Source organism: Mustela putorius, unplaced genomic scaffold (assembly GCF_011764305.1).
Source record: "Mustela putorius furo isolate JIRA1106 unplaced genomic scaffold, ASM1176430v1.1 tig00003850_pilon_pilon_pilon, whole genome shotgun sequence".
Classification (NCBI taxonomy): Eukaryota; Metazoa; Chordata; class Mammalia; order Carnivora; family Mustelidae; genus Mustela; species Mustela putorius.
The window spans coordinates 16,311,491-16,329,981 of NW_025422002.1; the positions used below are offsets into that span (position 1 = coordinate 16,311,491).

Below are 18,491 nucleotides of genomic sequence, written 5' to 3' on the forward strand. Positions count from 1 at the left end.
GAGGTCAACAGGACTTCTAGGAGGTCCCAGATACCGCAGCCCATCAGGGCAGTGCAGAAGGTGCACACCTGGGACTCTGACTCACTCGGGAGTCCTCTGTTCCTGCTGTACCATTCTACCACCACCCCACCTGCATCCTTTTCCTATAGAATAGAAACCCAGAGCAGGTAGGAACCAGCTGGGTGTGTAGCTGGATGGGTCCTGGCCTGCCCGTCTCAAAGCATGGTGGCCCTCTTGGCCCTTCCCCAGCTCCCAGCATTCCAGCCTCCCCTCCCGTCAGCTGTGGCCACAGTGAGGACAGGGACGGTTCTGCCCTCTCATGCCCTGGCTCTTGACTGCAGCACTGTGTGTCTAGATGATCATGTATTCAGGTGTGCATGTCTGCCTGCCTGTTGAAAGCCTCCTACACACCAGGCACTCTTCTAGGTGTGGGGGCTATATCACTGAATGAAAGAAACAGGAATTCCTGCCCTTGGGGAGCTTACCTTCTATGCAGTAAACACAATAACTGCCTGGCCTCCAGCAAGTCATCCTATTACCTGGCCTGAATTCCAGAGCCTAGAGTCAGAACCTGGGGTCCAGAGCTTTGAGTGCATGACCGATCCCCTAGGACTCAGGAACCAGACCCAAAACACAGAGCACGGAGCCTGTCCCCCTTTAATTCAGAACTAAGAGCTTGGAGTTCAGATTCTAGAACTTAAATCCAACTGGGGCCCAGAACATCGACCTCAGAATCCAGATCACAGAACATTGAGCCCAGAACTCAGCCTGAGGGTCCTGAACATGGACCCTCAAATCCTTAGCCTAGAGCCTGGAGCTCCAAACCCAAGACTTAGTGCCAAGGATATGGAGCCCAGGGCCTAGAATCTGGATCCCAGAGCAACAGTGTGGCTGGACCCAAAGGCCAGAATCCAAAGCTGCCCCCACCTGCCCCATTTCTCTATTACTATCCTGGCCATAGTGCCTTCCTACCACCAACCAGTATTTTTGGAGCACGCAGTGGCAGGCACTGTCAAAGGTGCCAGAAGCTGCCGGCAAGAAACAAGGAGATGAGCAGATTCCCTCTCCCTGCAATGTCAGGTCTAAGAGGGGCCGGGGCTGGATCTGTTCACTCTAGTGTTTCCATCGCCTTTCAAGACCCACGGTAGGTGCTTCCAAAATGTCTTTCGGATAGATTCATTCACTTATCCCACATGTGTTTGTTGACCTGTTGGTTGTTGGCGTTCTGGGGTTTGGATGAAGCACACACATCTTGCCTTGATCAATCAGCTCTCTCTGGCTGCCAGGAAGCTCTTGCGAGGGCAGGGGTTGTTTCTGACAAAGGCAGCGGCCAGAGCTAGGGAAGGCTGTGGTGGCCGTGGTAGGGATGGGGTCGAGTGGTAGACCGACCAATGGGAACTGGGAGGCGTGTGGCTTTGGAGGCCCAAAGTTCAAGCCCCAGGCACTCCTCCTCTGCGGCTTCTGTTCCCTCCCCCATCTAATCATCAGCTTCTAACAATGACTCCCACAGCCCAGAGTCATTGTGCAGGTAAACAGTGCAGGCGAAGCAGGCAAAGTGCCGAAGTGTCGCAAGTGGCTGCCTTAGCAGGGAGATGGTGCCTTTATGATTCTCTGGGGCGCCTGGCGCCAGGGTGCCTGGGGTGGGTTGGCCTTTGTTCCATCTGTTTGCACCCAGGTGGGGCTGGCTGGCCCAGGGCCCCCTATTCCTTTCTTCCTGCAGGGAGGGACGCCTCTACGCCTTTATTCCCATTTTCTATAGGAAGAAATCAACACCCCCACTTTGTAATTTGTAGAGACTATCTCTGTTCTTCAAAAGTCGCTCCCATCTCCTGGTGACCACTACTAGAAATAGGGAAGGCAAATAGCCTTCCAAGTCCCTAGGGCCCCAGAGTAGATGCTGCCCTGGGGGAGGGAGGTAAGATTTGGGAGGAATGCCTGCCATCCACCTGCTGGAAGGGAAGGACAAACTCCCTTGAGAGGCTGGGAAGCACCCAACGAGCCCCTCGTAAGGGCAGTGAGCTGCCCTACGTGAGTGACTTTATAGCACCAGACAGTAGATCAAAAGTCCACTGTGTGTATGTGTTAGGGAAGGAGGGATAGGCAAAATGATACAGTGATTCCAAACTTGATTTGTAAAAACAAGACCAGCACAAGTCAGAAAATTAGGAAAAATAAAGTGAGGTGTGTGTGTAACACATTCTAGTATTAAGATTCTATGATCACAACCTTTCATACCTGTGGTTCTACTGTAAGAATAAGGAGATCAATGCTCAGACTCCAGTAAGCCCAAAATAGACCCTATTATTTACAAGATAATGGATGATAAAGGAGGTATCCTGGATCAGTGCAAGGGTGGAGGGTTATTCAAGGAAGTGGAGTTGGAACAACTAACTGGTCATCATCTCCCTGGGTGAACACCCAACTCAGAGATCTGAAACCAGCGGCATGTGGTCTTCTCCAGCCAGCCCACAAATTCTGATTTGGCTGTGTGGGGTTTTGCAAAAGTATGGGTGAGTTGCAAAGGATTTTCAATTAGGAACATCACCTAAAAAAAAGGCAGAAGGTTTGCCCAAGGGGCCATTTTTGCCTCTCTCCCAGCTTCCATCTCCACCCCGCCCCCCATGCCCATACCTGCCTGGGTCTTGGGGTTGCTGTTGGGAGTCCTGACATCATCACACATAGCCTATCACACATTCAAGACTTATTAAAGAGTTAGTCTTGAAACCAACCATGGCAACCCACCTGGATCACTTAGGTTAGTTCCCCCACAGATAACTGAGGGACCACAGATCTCAAGGTAAAGGTCAGCCTTTCTAGGAACCAAAGAGGGAAAAGGAAGTTGTTGAACATGGGAGATGTAAAAGCATCTGCAGCAGGGAGGGCATGGAAGCATAATCTGGTATCGCGTTTTTGGAATGAGCTCAGAGATAATCCCAGTTTTAAAACTCAAGAATGTTGAGTATTCATCCAAATACCTTTTGCAGGAAACTCTGAGACGGGATGTTTGGGACGTTATTGTTTATAAACCAGGAGACTGGATACAATCTAAATGTTCAACCAAAGGGCACAGGGAGAGTATATACCCCCAAAAAATTGGAAGCAGGGACTCGAACAGGTATTTGGACACCTATTTTTAAAAAGAAGATGTTATTTATTTGAAAGACAGAGATCACAAGTAGGCAGAGAGGCAAGCAGAGGGGGTGAGGGAGCAGGCTCCCCACTGAGCAAAGAGCCCAATGCAGGGCTCCATCCCAGGACCCTGAGATCATGACCTGAGCCAAAGGCAGAGGCTTTTTTTTTTTTCCTTTTATTTATTTGATAGAGATCACAAGCAGGCAGAGAGGCAGGCAGAGGGGTGGGGGGGAAGCAGGCTCCCCGCTGAGAAGAGACCCCAATGCTGGGCTCAATCCCAGGACTCTGGGATCATGACCTGAGCCAAAGGCACAGGTTTAACCCACTGAGCCACCCGGGTACCCCATGCACACCCATGTTTATTTGCAGCATTACCCACAAGCGCCAAGAGGTGGAAACAATCCCAGAGTTCTTCGACAGGCGAAGGATAAACAAAATGTGCTTTAGACGCACCATGGAATATTATTTGGTCTTAAAGAGGAGGAAAATTCAGACACATGCTACAGAGTGTATGGACCTCGAGGATGTTGTGTTCAGCGGAAGAAGCCAGGACTAGAGAAACAAATACTATGGGATGGCACTTATAGGGGGCACCTAGAGTAGCCAGATTCATAGAGACAGAAAGTCGGGCAGTGGTTGCATGGGGCCGGGAAGGGGAATGGAAGTTGCGTTTTCATGGGGAGAGAGTTTCCATTTGGGAAGATGAAAAAGTTCTGGAGACAGATGCTGGGGCTGGCTGCATCACAGTGTGAAGGTACTACACTACTGAACTGTACACTTAAAAATGGTTAAAATGGTAAATTTTATGTTAGGTTTATTTTACTATAATAGAGGGAGGGAGAAGAGGGAACTATAGGATTTCTGCTACAAAGACTTTCAAATGCTTCCTGAAGGTTTGAGCCAAGTCTCAGAATAGAGGTATATATGTAACAGGAGGACGACAGTGATTACAGCATCTAAGGGGAGAGAATTGTCACCAAACGTTGACAAATGGTGATATCTATGTCATAGAAGATACTTTCCCCTTTATTCTCCCCATTTTCCAGCAATTCTGCAATAAGGTTTAATAGCTGTCATGATAAAAAATAATATTTGATAATGATTATTGCAGAACGGGGGGGGGCTAATTTTGCAAAATATACAAAAACTCAAACACACACACAGTAAATAATAAAAAGACCAATAGTCACTGCAAAAAAAGAGGAAAACAAGTGAAAGCCACAGCAAGAGGTCCTTCCCATTAAAAATGTAAATAAACATTCCAACAGGTACTCTGCCTCTGAGAAAGGATCAAGTACATGCAAATCATACATGCAAATTACCACTGTCTGCTTCTTTTAGCAGACATGGAAGGGCTGCAGATGTGTAGACTCTGGGCACGTGCCATTGGCAGGAACATCGACCAGGATTCTGCGAGCTCTCTGCCCCAGCGAGCCCTACTCAGGTGTGCCTCACAGAAACATTAGGAAAAGAAAAAACGAAGTTGCAGGGAATTTGGGGGAGGTAGGGACGTAAGTTTCAGGATATATAAAGCATAACTCTTTTTTGGCTTTAAAAATACTTGTGTAGAGGGGCGCCTGGGTGGCTCAGTTGTTAAGCATCTGCCTTCCACTCGGGGGTCATGATTCCAGGGAGCCCCGCTCGGTGGGAAGCCTGCTTCTCCCTCTCCCACTCCCCCCTCCTTGTGTTCTCCCTCTTGCTGTTTCTCTCTCTCTGTCAAATAAATAAAAATCTTTAAAAAAATAAATAAAATAAAAGTATTTGTGTAGATACAGAAAATAATCAGGAAAGATACATACCCAGTGAAGAATAGTTGTTAGTTTGGAGAAGTATGATCATTCAGGGGCAGTGGCAGGTGGGGGGTGGGGCAAGGGGAGGTACTTTTCAGTTTAGACACTTGTGCTATTATTTTAACATGCTGAGACCATGTGTTGCTGTTTTGACATAAAGAATAATCATGACAAACTCCTGTTTTCTTTTCTCTGCCTTGTTTCTGATTGGTCTCTCTCCCTGAGATGTTCTCCCTTCAGACCTGCCTGGAGAGCTCCTCTTCATCCTTCAAAACCCCTTCAGAGATCCTAGAGGAAAACCTTATTTGAGTTCTTCTTTCCCTGAGCACCTCAGGGCCTTCCCAGTCCCTAAGCAACGTCACTCAGGTTATAAGGCCAGGCTATGGTCAGACATACCTGCCTCTTCCTTGCTGTCCAGCCCCGAGCAAGTGGCTTAACTTCTTGGAATCCTGACTCCTCACCAATAAAATAAGACCACACCTTGCAGGGTGTTTTAAGGATAATATGAGGAAAGGAAAGGGTCCTCAGTTCTTGAAGAGCCCACCTAGCAAAGAGACCTTTTGCTAATGCTATTTCAGCCCATTTGGCTTCAGACTTAACCCCCTCAAGTTTCTCCACTCCTAGAATCCAGGGTGTCTGGGAACCCTGGGCAAGCTGCCTGCCCTTTCCGTTTCTCTTTCCCACGCATCTCCCAAAACTGTCAGGGTCCCGGGGAGTGCTGGTGGATGCCTGGTTAGTGCTTCAGTATTCTCCCCTACCTTGATCCCAACCAGTCAGGGTCCCCACAGATCATCCCTCCTGTACAGCTGGGAAAACTGAGGCCCAGGCAGGGATGGGGGTCTTCCTGGGAGGGGACAGAACAGGATGGCTCCCACTGGTAGGCAGGCTAGATATGGGGGGGTTTCCTCCTCAAAGAGGGAGCTTGGCGGACCCTGTGCAGCTGCTTCCTTCCACCGTCCCATCTGGCCCTCCCCAGCCCCCACGGCAGGGCCCCCTGGGGAACTCTGGGAAAACGCTGTCCTCGCTCCTTCTCCCTGCCCCTCCCCACCCAGGTTCCGCTGTCCTGATCTGGCAGTTGGGATCCAGGTTTCCCAGGCTTTGAGGAGATGCTGGGATGGGCCCCTCCCTTTGCTCCTAATTTAGGAATGGAGGGGACGTTGTTACACAAGCCCCCCCGCCCCCCCATCACCACTGGTCCCATCTGGACTCCACCCTTTGGGCTGTCTTCTCCGCTGTGCACCATCCCTTCACCTGCTCCTGATCTTACTTTCTCTCTTTAAAGATTTTATTTATTTATTTGACAGAGACAGACACAGCAAGAGAAGGAACACAGCAGGGGGAGTGGGAGAAGGAGAAGCAGGCTTCCCTCTGAGCAGGGAGCCCAATGCAGGCTCAATCTCAGGACCCTGAGATCATTACCTGAGCCGAAGGCAGATGCTTAACGACTGAGCCACCCAGGTGCCCCTGCTCGTGATCTTTCTTAAGCTTTTTATTTTAATTATGAACTATTTCAAATACCCCCCCCAAAATAGCTAATACCATAACAAATGCCCCAGTACCCCTCAGTATGGGTTTTCTGTGCTGCATAGGAAATCACCACAGGCTTAGCTGCTGAGAACCACACACATGGATTATCTTACCACCTCTGTGGGTCAGAAGCCCAGGCATGGCTTAGTGGGGTCCTCAGCCTCAGGTCCCACAAGCCTGCCTTCTGTCAAGCTGTGTGACCAGGTCTAGCCTCTCAGAGGCTCGACTAGGGAAGGGTCTGCTCTGCTCCTAAGCATTCTCAGGTTTTAGCACAAGAGCTGTCTTGCAACTGGAGGACCCATAGCCTCTTGCTCCTTTAAAGCCAGCCACAGACAGACACCCTGCAGACAGTGGCCAACACATGCCAGTTTTAGATAATGTCCTGCAATCCTGGGCATGACATCCTATCCCCTTTGCCATATCCTATTGGTTATACACAAGCCGCAGGTCCTGCCCACCAGAATGGAGGCAACTGGCAGTCCCGCTGACACCCTCAAGTTAAGAAAGAAAACACTGAATCGTAACGCTACATCAAAAACGAATGATGTACAATATGGTGACTAACATAATAAAAAAGTAGTTAATGAAGAGTTTAAAAATAATTAAATAAATAATTTAAAAAATTTTTTAAAAATTAAAAAATGAATGAATTAATAAAAAAAAAGAAAGAAAGAAAGAAAGAAAACATGATGGGATATTGCCTGCCTGCCTCCCTCCCCAGAAGCAGCCAGGGCTTTACCACTCCCCTGTAAGTTATATTTTTACTACGTACGCATGAATCGTTATACTACGGATCATATCACCCTGCATGTTTTCACATTTTATATAAATGGTATCCTAATGGTCGGTTTTTCTATGACTTTTACCTTTTTTGTTATTTGCTGGCACGTTGCTGACATTCTTTCACATGAATACATGACGTTCTGGTCTGTTCATTTTTCATGGCTGTGACGCTATTAAAGATAACGCAGTGTATTTACCCATCCTCCTGTGTTCCATTCTAAACAGAGTAGAGGCAGCTGCATCCGCTTCTTTGTCATGTGTGAGCGTTTCTCTGGGAACATATGCTGACGGGGAATCACTTAGTACAGGGACTGGGCACCTTCACATCTATGAGGTAAGGCCAAGGCATTTTCCCAACTGGTTGTTCCAATTTACATTCCCACCGGCAGGGTATGGGAATTCTGGTTGCTCCACATCCTTGCCAACACTTGGTGATGTCAGACTTTGACCTTTTTACCTGTTTGTTGGGTATGAGGGGGAGTATCACCGTTGTGGAGAGATCTCACTAGAACATGCAATTGATCACATTCTCCCTGTGCCTCAAATCCTCCTAAGGGCTCCCCAGCTTGGGTCTGGCATCTGAGCCTTACATGACCTTTGCAGTCCCCAGCCCTCTATAGCTCCCATCCCCCCACTCTCCTCAGTCCCAGGCACAACAGATGCTCTCCCACCCCACGAGGCTTTGTTCCCTCTGGTCCCTCTGCGTGAAGCTGCCCCAACATTTCAAGGCTCCTGCTTTATTAAGAAATACATAACTGAACTGGTCATGCAATGCTCAGATGTTTTCACATGTTTGTGTGTGTCTGCTACCTTTCCCACAGTCTGAGATTGGGAGAGACCTCTTTGGATGGAGGGAAGGGGGTCACAGCTGAAATCTGCTCTGTTTCTAGCTTGCACCCAGACCAGCGCAGGAAAGACTCCTGGATCTGAATGACAAATTGCATAAAAGTCACGTAGGCCTTTCTGTAGTTGACCCAGCACAACCCAGATGTGCACTGGGCTCCAGGTGAGCAGGCCTGGGGAGGCGAGGGTGGGGAAGAAGGAAAACAGTTCTGCCAGAGACGTGGGCCAGATCTCCCCAGCTGGGTTGGGTAGGGGCATCTCTGAAGACATCATACCCCAATGCTCAGGCACAGGAGAGCTGCGGGCTTCGTGGGAGACCTGGGTGTGTTTGTGTGCACGTGTGTACAGTTGTGTTCAAGTATACAGGTGTGCGCATACGTGCAAGGGCGCAGATGCCTGACACGTGTGGAGGTGTGGGGGAGCATATCAGCCTACCCTGTCTGAAAGAGAAGCCTTGTCACTCTAAGCCCTCCTGCTTTGTTTTTCTTCATGGCATCTATCACTACCTGACTTTGTTTTAAATGTGTTATTTGTGGGGCGCCTGGGAGGCTCTGTCCTTAAGCATCTGCCTTGGCCTGGAGGCATGATCCTAGGGTCTTGGGATCAAGCCCCGCATTGGGCTCCCTGCTCAGGGGGAAGCCTGCTTCTCCCTCTCCCTCTCTTCCTGTTTGTGTTCCCTTTCTCACGGTCTCTTTCTCTGTGTCAAATAAATAAATAAAATCTTTAAAAAAAATTAATGTGTATTGGTTATCAGTTTCTTGTGTCTCCCCCACTAGTTGGCAACACCATGAAAACAGAGCCTTGACTAGCGTGTTCACTGGCATATACATGCCTGCACACCCAGAGTGTGCCTGGCTTATAGTACATGCATGTATAGGAGCTCAAGAAACATGTGAAGTGGATGGATGAAGGGCTGGCTGGCTGGATGAGTGGATGAGTGGATGGATGGATGGACAGATAATTGGGTGAGTAGGTGGATGGGTGAGTAGATGGATGGATGGATGGATGGATAGATGGATGGATGGATGGATGATGGATGGAGGGATGGATGGACAGATGATTGGGTGGGTAGATGGGTGAATGGGTGGATGACTGTGGGTATGAATGTGTGCATATGCATGTAGGCCTTGGCTCTGGAAGATACTTCAGGCTTCTTTGTTCTATACTCTTTCCAGAAAGACCCAGGAAGCCCCAGAAGCTGCAGAGGTCCAGAGGTATGTGTGGAGGCTATGGGGGTTGAATCTTCCTGGAGGCTTAGGACTAGCTGTTGGAAGTAGGATCAGAGCCCTGCCCAGGGTTGCTCTCCGTGGGGGTGTGCTGAGAACGAGGGCACTATGGGTGGGGAGAGGAGAGTGGCCACCCTAACAGACTGGCACACTTTGGAACTCAGAGGTCCCACAAATGATGCCCTTGCTCAAGTGGTAACCCCCCGCCATAGGCTAGATCTGAGCCTCCAGACACCACATGGGCCACCAGACCAGGAAGGGTGTTACCTGGGTGGGGGAAAGGACCTAGTGGGCCCCCATTTCCACTGGCCAGGAGGGTTGACCAGGAAACTGCCCTGGATGTCCTAGGGAGGGAAAGTAAGTCTGTGCCATGTCTGTATTGGGACCTGAGCTAAGATCATCCTTTTCCCTCTGGAAAAGAAGAGAGGCTTCTCCCCACTTCCCATGCCTCCTTGTCTGGCACTGAGCACTCACTGTTCCTTCGACCTGTTGAATCACCCACCACCTGACCAGCTCTCCATCAGCTCACCAATTTATATGTCCACCTATCCTTTTACCCATTCTTCTACAGACCCGTCCATCTACCTCCTTCCCTTCACTCATCTGTCCTTCCATCCGTCTCTCCACTATCAACATTGCCATCATTAGGCTAGCAAACCCATGTACACTGGGTTTCTTTTGCTCTAAGCTGTCCTTGCAGCAACCCCATGAGGAGATGCTATTATTATTCCCATTTTACAGATGAAATGTGGAAAGTGAGACACAGAGAGGTTGAGTGACTTCCCCAAAAACACACAGCTGGTAAATGGGAGAACTTTCTGACCTGACCGACTGAGCTCTGAACCTCTCAGTGTTCTGTTCGTCCATCTATCCACCCTCATAGCTGTCCGTCATTCAGTCCCTTCACTCACCTGTCACTGTCCATCCAGTGGCCCATCGATCGCTGTCACCCATCCATCCTGAAAGTAATGCAGTTAGAGAACCAGGGCCCCTGAGGGGAGAGAAGGTCCGGACTGCCCATCTGGCTGGGCCAGGGTGGACTGCGGGGGTGGGGTGGGCTGCCCCAAGCTGGGCAGGGCTGCATGAGACTGGAGGGAATTAGCAGAGTGACTGCCAGGATCATCTAATTAGGAACGCTAGTGATAAGCAGATAGGATCGAGGGTGATTAGAATCCTTTTAAAAAGCCACTCCATTAATTACAGAGACAGAGAGGGGCCTCTGGCTGCTCAGAATACCAATTGGCTGCCTAATCAGCCTCCATCAGCTCGCCTGGGGAGGGTTCCTGCGACTGCTGTGTGACCTTGGGTGTGCTCTGCCCTCTCTGGGCCTCCCCGTGCCCCAAATTAGTCTCTGCTTGAGATCACCTGGTCCCCCAAGATCCTCTTTCTCTAACCAAGCCATGGCTCAGGGGGCAGGCTTTAGGGTGGGCCTGAGACAGGGACCCAGAACATCAGAGGGTGCAGACCAGAGGGACTAGCCCCAAAAGGAGGAGTTTCTATACCTCACTGATGAATGAGGACAGAGAGGCTCAGAGAGGGAAAGTGAGCAAACAGCCAGTGAGAGTCAGGAGCATGGGGCCTGAGCTAACGTCATGCCTGCACATCCCTGTCTCCCCAAGAGACTCTGGAGGGACCCCAGAGGCCCCTGCTGCTGACACTTTCAGTGGTGGGTTTCAGAGGAGACTAATCAGAGCCATTTTCAGAAGGGCGAATCAGTTCTGCATGGTTCCAGTTTCCACACCTGCCTTTGTGGGAAGCTTACTCTGCCTCGCCCTCGGTAAACTGGAGAGAGCCCCTATCTTCCGGGTACCTTCGGCTTGGGGAGCTGGGATCTCCCTCCCTGCAGTGCGCCCATCCCAGGAAGCCTACCTTCTTCACTCTGAGCCCTGGGACAGCTGTAAAGCTAGGAGGTTTCCAATGCTGTGTGATCCCAGCTACCTCCTACAGACCACCGCAGAGTGGGACCTCAGGCTGAGCACAGGGCCTGGGGTCAGCAGGGTGCAGAGATCCAGCTGGGTGGCCAAGAAAGCTCCTCCCTGGAAAGACAGTGTGGGCAAAGCACAAGTCTCAGGCAAGGCAGGGCAAAGGGGGCCTGGGTTGAGGGGAAGTCTCTGTGGGGTTTGGGGGCATCTCGTCATGCTGGGTCCCTTGTCTCTCTTTTTTTTTTTTTTTAAGATTTTATTTATTTATTTGACAGAGATCACAGGTAGGCAGAGAGACAGGCAGAGAGAGAGGAAGGGAAGCAGGCTCCCTGCTGAGCAGAGAGCCTTGATCCCAGCACCCTGGGATCATGACCTGAGCCAAAGGCAGAGGCTTTAACCCACTGAGCCACCCAGGCGCCTCAGGGTCCCTTGTCTCTTAACTTGATGTAACCACCCATACTCTGCTCCAGCTACCTTGTTAGGGGACCCTCAGGCTTCACTTGTGTTGATGTCATTGTTGCCAACCCCCTCCCCTGATCAATGTCACATTGCCCCATCACCAGCAACATACCAGCCTCCCTCCCTTCACTACTCCCCTCATCCCCATCATCACTGTCACCATCAGCACCATGACGACCATCTCCACCTCAACTAATATCATCACCAACCACACCACATCACAATTATCATGCCACTGCCACCACCATCACTGCCACCGCCTTCGCTGCCATATCCCACTTGCCATCACCTCCATCACCTAGACCAGGATCATCATCCCGTGACCTCCACAATGCCCATCACTGCTGTCACCATGATCAGCATCACCACCATCACTGTTACCATGGCCACCATGTCATCTCTGACACCACCTCCACCATCAGTCACCATCACTGCCCACCTCCACCTCAACCAGTATTTGCATTGTCTTGACTACCAGTATGGCTCTCATCACCACCAAGACTGCCACCAGCATCACAACCATCACTATCATCTGCACCACCTTCACCTCCACCAATGCCACTGTTACCATGACGACCGTTCCCATTGTCCCCATCACCTGCAACATCACTGTTTCCACCCTGACCACCTCCTTTCTCATTACTATCATCATCATCATCCCCTCTGTCACCTCTGCCATCATACCATCACCACTGTCTGTACTGTCACCATTACCACAAACCTGCCCGCACCACCACCACCTCCCTCGGAGCCACTGTCACCGTGACCACATCACACAGTTGGGTGACTGTAACAGGTATGAAGACTAACAGAAGTTTTTGCAACCATGGGATGACCCGGGGGGGAAAGATCAGGGACACAAGTCATCGCTGCTCCAGTGTGAGTGGATTTCAAGACCTGGCCTGGAAGCTGCTGGAATCTCACGCTACTCCAGGAAGCTCCCCGGAGTAGCTCAGCCTGCGGCTCTGATGCTGGGGTGTCTCAGAGTTGCTGCAAACCTCCAGTCGTCACCTGCCTTCAGCTTCTTTCTCTTTCACTTTCCAAATTATGTGCATTGGCAGACTCCCCCTGGGACCCACACAGGTAAGGGGATTCTGGAGAATTTTCCCTAACTCTCTAGAGCATGGAGGAGACCTTCAAAGGAGGGAGGTAAATGCCACGTCTGCCATGTCATTGCCATCGGTGTCAGCACTGTTGCTAGAGCACGCCGTGACTCCCACTGTCGTGACTCCCTCCATGGCTGTCACAGCTCCCCTCAGCCACATGGCATGGCCATCAGCACCAGCACCGCCATCGCCCGTGGCACCCGGGTCACCAATCCACCAGCTCCATCAGCCCCATGATCGCCAGCAGCACACCGCAGGATTGCCCGCTTCCTCAGCAGATCGTTCCTCTTCAGCTATTGCTGGAGACTCGCAAAACCTTCCTGAACAGAGTACCATTCCCTATCTGCCCCACTGATGCTGGCCTGGGCCACATGGTGTGAGCATGGGTGACACACATCACATCCTGGGAGAAGTTTTCAGCAACACTCCGTGTGTCTTCCAGCTCCTACTCCCACCCTCCCTGCCATGAGAATGGTATGTTCCAAACTGGAGCATGCCCTCATCCGGGATCCAGAAGGAGAAGACCTGTGAGTTGGAGCCCAGGCGAAGTAGGCAAGGGCCAAATGTCTGTCATGAGGCTCCGAGATGTGGGGATCATTACTGAAGCAAAGCCATATGACATGCAACTTGCACTACCCCACTGCCTTTGTCCCTATCACTGCCACCAATGTCACCACTTCTAGGACCACAGTCAGCATGGCCAACCTCCCCGATAGTGCCCCTAGCAACCCTTTCATCACCTCCTTGTCACACTTCCACCATCACCACCTTCACTATCAACACCACCTCGACCACCACGGGTCTCCAGCTACTCTCCCCTCCACCAGCACCTCCACTTGTTAACTCTCCCACCCCAGGCATGACTGCTGTTGCCACTGCCAGCACCTTTCTCCCATTATCAACTCCACCATCAGCACCATGGCTGTTCTCCTTCTCACCACCGGCTCCACGTCAAAGCCACTAACCTAATCACCTCTTCTGTCTTAGTGATGCTTGGTTCACCACTGTACCATTCCCACAGTCATCGTGGAGAATTATGTGGGGAGGCAGCCTTCCCGCGCTCCAGTGGACAAGCCTGTCAAGAGTAGTCTGTAACGATAGTGACAGAAATATAGTTACAAAAACACAGGAGCATTTTCATTTGTAGCTATCCCCAGTGGACTTGCTCCTTGCTCATCATTTCCTCTACCAAACGACGTGTGTCAGGTGTTAGCCCCTCGGGGTGGATGGACAGGGGCACGGCGGATGGGTCGTGCTCCTGGTGAGGTGGGTTGGGGGGTGACTGCATTTGCCACTCTAAGTCAGGTTTGTAAAGTGTCTCTAGGTTCATCCCTCCCAGCATTTGGGACTGGCTCAAACCCACTGTCTCTGCTAGGTGCTGGGAACCCAGCACTGATGAGTATGGAAGGAGCAGAGAGAGAGAGAGAATACAGAGAGGGATAAGGACTACAGACAGGAAGAAGAGAAGGAAGGGAGGGGGGAAGAGAAGGAAAGGAAAGAGAGGGAAGGGGGAGAGAAGGAAGAGGAACAGAACACTCTCTTAGGTAAGAGTTAGTGATCCCAATAGCTCTGCTCCTCACTGGTGCGGTCCCTAGACGGTTTAGCATGTATTCCATCTTAACAGGGGTGCGGTGAGGGGAAGGGGGGACTAGCTCTCAATTGGTACTGTTAATTATTATTTCTAAATATGATCTAACATTGGGGCAAGAATTAAAGAAATGTAAATGCTTAGGAACATCTGGTCCCTAACTCGCTCACCTTACTAGCTTTCCAGGGCTGTCATGGCAAATGATCACAAACTGAGTGACTTAGAACAACAGAAATGCAACCTCTCACCATGCTGGAGGTCAGAAGTCCAAGATCAAGGTGTTGGCAGGGCTGCACTCCCTCCTTCCGGCTTCTGGTAACTGCGGGCTCTCCCTGTGCTGCTTGCCATCCCCCTCTTCTTCTGTGTGGCTCCATAAGGATGCTTGCCATTGGGTTGGGGACACACCAACAAAATCCAGGATGCTCTCGTCTCAATATCTCTAATTTAACTACATCTACAAGACCCCTTTTCCAAAGGAGATCACATTCGCAGATTCCAGTGCTTAAGACAGGGACATAGCTTTTGGGGGACATAGCTTTTGGGGGACATAGCTATGCTCACTAGTCACACTTATTTTTTTTAAAGATTTTATTTATTTATTTGACAGAGATCACAAGTAGGCAGAGAGGCAGGCAGAGAGAGAGGAAGGGAAGCAGGCTCCCTGCTGAGCAGAGAGCCCAATGTGGGGTTCAATCCCAGGACCCTAGGATCATGACCTGAGCAGAAGGCAGAGGCTTTAACCCACTGAGCCACCCAGGCACCCCACTAGTCACACTTATTATCTGGATTTTTCTTACCAGACCTGAGTGGAATGCTTCTTTTTATTTGCTGTCTTCAGGCAGTGCTGGGTTTGCCTCTCACTCTCTCTCTTTCACAGATGTGCTGTGTGACCTTGAGTATATCCTACATGTCTCTGAGCCTCGTTCATTCAACAAACTTTTACTGCTTTCCAGGTAAGGTCTTAAGCACCAACGAACATGCCTGCCTTTGTGGGGCTTACCTGAGGATCTGACCTGATGAAGGGGCACAAGAAGAATGAACCCGAATGAATCCCTTCTCTCGCTTCTCTGCCTGATTTCCCACTTGAGGCTCCCCCTCCATCCTAAGAACCCAGCCAGTGGGCTAAGTGGACCTGTCCCAAGAAGCCCTCCCTCCCCTCCCCGACCACTGTCTCCAACCTGCATTGCCCACCTTGGCCAGATCCTGCAGCCGGCCCTGTCTCTGCTCCGTGGCTCCAGGGAGCTCAGCCCACAGGCCTGGCATAACTGAGCTCCAAATTTTCAGCCAGCCAAAGTGCTGCCCTCAACCTTGACCTTGTGGGCAGGGGCAGCCAGTGTGGCCCAGGGCTGGAGGAGGGTTGCTGGTGCAGAGCTGGGGGTGGGATTTGCCCCGCCCATGGGGCTGATGTCACAAAGGGCCCAGCCTCCGCTCTGCAGGGGGTGTCTGCCCTTGGCCTGGCCCCACGGTGGCAGTGTCCCCCTCCCCCCACCCCTCTCAGTGGAGGCGCCCACCCGTCCCTGAGAGCTGGTACTATGAAAAGGTAAAGTCGCCAGGCAGAGCCACGCCCGGAGCCAGCAGATTCCAGCAAGGCCCCCGCTGAGGGACCCACACCAGCTGCTGCCTCCTCCGAGTCCATCCCGGTCCCCCGGGCCCCCGTGCCCACCTCACCTCTGCCCCCGCCCTCCCCTCGGCATGGCCAACTACTACGAAGTGCTGGGGGTGCAGTCGAGTGCTTCCCCAGAGGACATCAAGAAGGCCTACCGCAAGCTGGCCTTGCGCTGGCACCCCGATAAGAACCCCGACAACAAGGAGGAGGCTGAGAAGAAGTTCAAGCAGGTGTCTGAGGCTTATGAGGTCCTGTCCGACTCCAAGAAGCGCTCTGTGTATGACCGCGCGGGCTGCGACAGCTGGCGGGCCGGTGGCGGGGCCAGCACTCACTACAGCAGCCCCTTCGACACAGGCTACACCTTCCGGAACCCTGAGGACATTTTCCGCGAGTTTTTCGGAGGCCTAGACCCCTTCTCATTTGACTTCTGGGACGTCCCTTTCAACAGTGACCGCGCGGGCCGGGGCCATGGCCTGAGGGGGGCCTTCTCTGCAGGCTTCGGCGAGTTCCCGGCCTTCATGGAAGCCTTCTCATCCTTCGACACCCTGGGCCGGGCCGGAGGTGGCGGGGCCAACCGTGCCACCTTCTCATCCACGTCCTTCGGCGGCTCGGGCGCCGGCAGCTCCGGCTTCAAGTCGGTGATGTCGTCCACCGAGATGGTCAACGGGCACAAGGTCACGACCAAGCGCATTGTGGAGAACGGGCAGGAGCGCGTGGAAGTGGAGGAGGACGGGCAGCTCAGGTCGGTGACCATCAACGGCAAGGAGCAGCTCAAGCGGGTGGACAACAAGTGAGCACCCGGCCATCCCCCAGGGTCCGCTCCCGCGTGCTGCCCACCGTGCACATGCCACCTGCGTGGCTGGTGGTTAATAAACCTGCCAAGTGAGTTCATGGAAACAACTGGCCCCGATGTGTGGGGTGTGGGGACCTGATGGGCCGCTGAGGGGGGCAGCCCTTGTGCGGGGGAGTGTGTATGCTAAGGCCCACGGGCGCCCCCTCTGCCCAGGCTGCGCTAGTGGGAGGGGGTGCATGCGTGGGTGATCTGTTGTAATCTCTTGTCTGTGCCGTTGGGGTTGGCATCTGTCCACCTCAACCCAGCCCTTTGCCTCTGTGCCTGCCATCGGATCTCTGATGGGGGACATGCCTCCAGCTCCATGTCTCACTCCCAGCCCTCTTGGTGACTTGTCAGGCAGCCAACCTGCCAAACCCAAGTCACATCACTCTGCCCGCTTTGCTGCAAGCCTTCGGTAGTCTCTCTGCTCTAAGTGTAAAGACCTCAGTCTTCGTCCTACCAGGGAGGCCAAGTCATGGTGGCTTGGCCCTACATACCTTCCTGGTCTCCCCTCCCTGCAACCCTCATTCTTTGAACTCTAGACACACTGGCCAACCCTTCAGTCCTCCATGGAACCAAATGCCTTGCAACCTCAGGGCCTTTGCACATGCTGCTCTCCCTGGTCTATGCCCTCTCATCTCGAAGCCAAGGAGGCCTTCCCCAACACCACTCTTCTGAATTAGTTCTCCACTTACCCCACACTAAAGGTCCCTCACCTGTTTTGCCCCAGCCCTTAGGGTTGTCTGCGGAACTACCAAGAGATGTGTGCCTTCCTGAATATACTGCAGGTCCAAGGGAGATAAGACCTGTGCCTGCCTCATTGCTCGCTGTATCCCTAAAGTCTAGAGCTATGTCTGGCACTAAGAAGAATGTCTTCTAACGTCTGGCATTAGAAGAATGAATATTTCTAGGTGTGTGTGTGTGTGAGAGAGAGAGAGAGAGTGTGTGTGTGTGTTGGGGTATTGGAGGATGTGTGCTAATCCCAGGCAGGCCAGAGCGGGACTGACTGGGAGGAAATGGCTGTTGGAGCAGGAGATGGGAGGTCCTGGGTCCTGTTTAGGACTCAGAAATAAAGTTTGTGGTGAAGACTTTTGCTTGCCTCTGTAGAGCTCATGGCTGGGCCCCTGGGCTGGACTTCAGGGCAGGCTATTGGCGTGGTGTTCTAGTGGTGGGTTCTACCAGCCAGAGCAGTGGTAGGCATCTTCTGAGAAGTTTCCTGGGCTGTGGACAGAGGGACAAGTAGGAGAGAAAGTGAGGCCAGCTATAGGCAGACCAGACCATGGACACATACAAGGCCTCCTGGCAGGTGATCTGAGGACTGGGACTCTGTTGTGTGATTTCCCAAATAACCCTTAAGTAACCCCACATGGTTCAGGGTGGGGAGTGGGGGTGGGTACTATAGCCTGAGGGTCATGTGTGTGCGGACACTGTGCACACATTTTTGTCTGTATCTGTATAGCACAGAGAAGGGCAGGGTGGTTGATTTCAGTCTGCTGCCCCAGTAGACCATAAGGTCCACAAAAATGGGAGCTCTGATCCTGTTTTTTGCTCACCTCCAGCCTCTAGCTCAAGGCATAAATAGAGCATATACTCAATAAATACTTGTTGTATGAAGGTGTTTGTGTGGGCGTGCTTGTATGTGTTTGTCTGAGCCTGAGTGAGGTCTCTATAAACGGG

At 51.8% G+C, this 18,491-nt stretch overlaps 1 protein-coding gene across 1 annotated transcript; it reads left to right on the top strand.

The window, feature by feature from the left end:
- Positions 1–15,781: 15,781 nt before the first annotated feature.
- DNAJB8 (DnaJ heat shock protein family (Hsp40) member B8) lies at positions 15,782–16,898 on the top strand. The gene has a single exon (XM_004738633.3). The coding sequence runs from the start codon at positions 16,069–16,071 to the stop codon at positions 16,774–16,776; it is 708 nt and encodes a 235-aa protein (XP_004738690.1). The 5' UTR covers positions 15,782–16,068; the 3' UTR covers positions 16,777–16,898.
- Positions 16,899–18,491: the final 1,593 nt, after the last annotated feature.

Excerpts from the sequence above, each read along its gene's own strand:
- DNAJB8 (XM_004738633.3), top strand. The coding sequence starts at position 16,069 with ATGGCCAACTACTACGAAGTGCTGGGGGTGCAGTCGAGTGCTTCCCCA.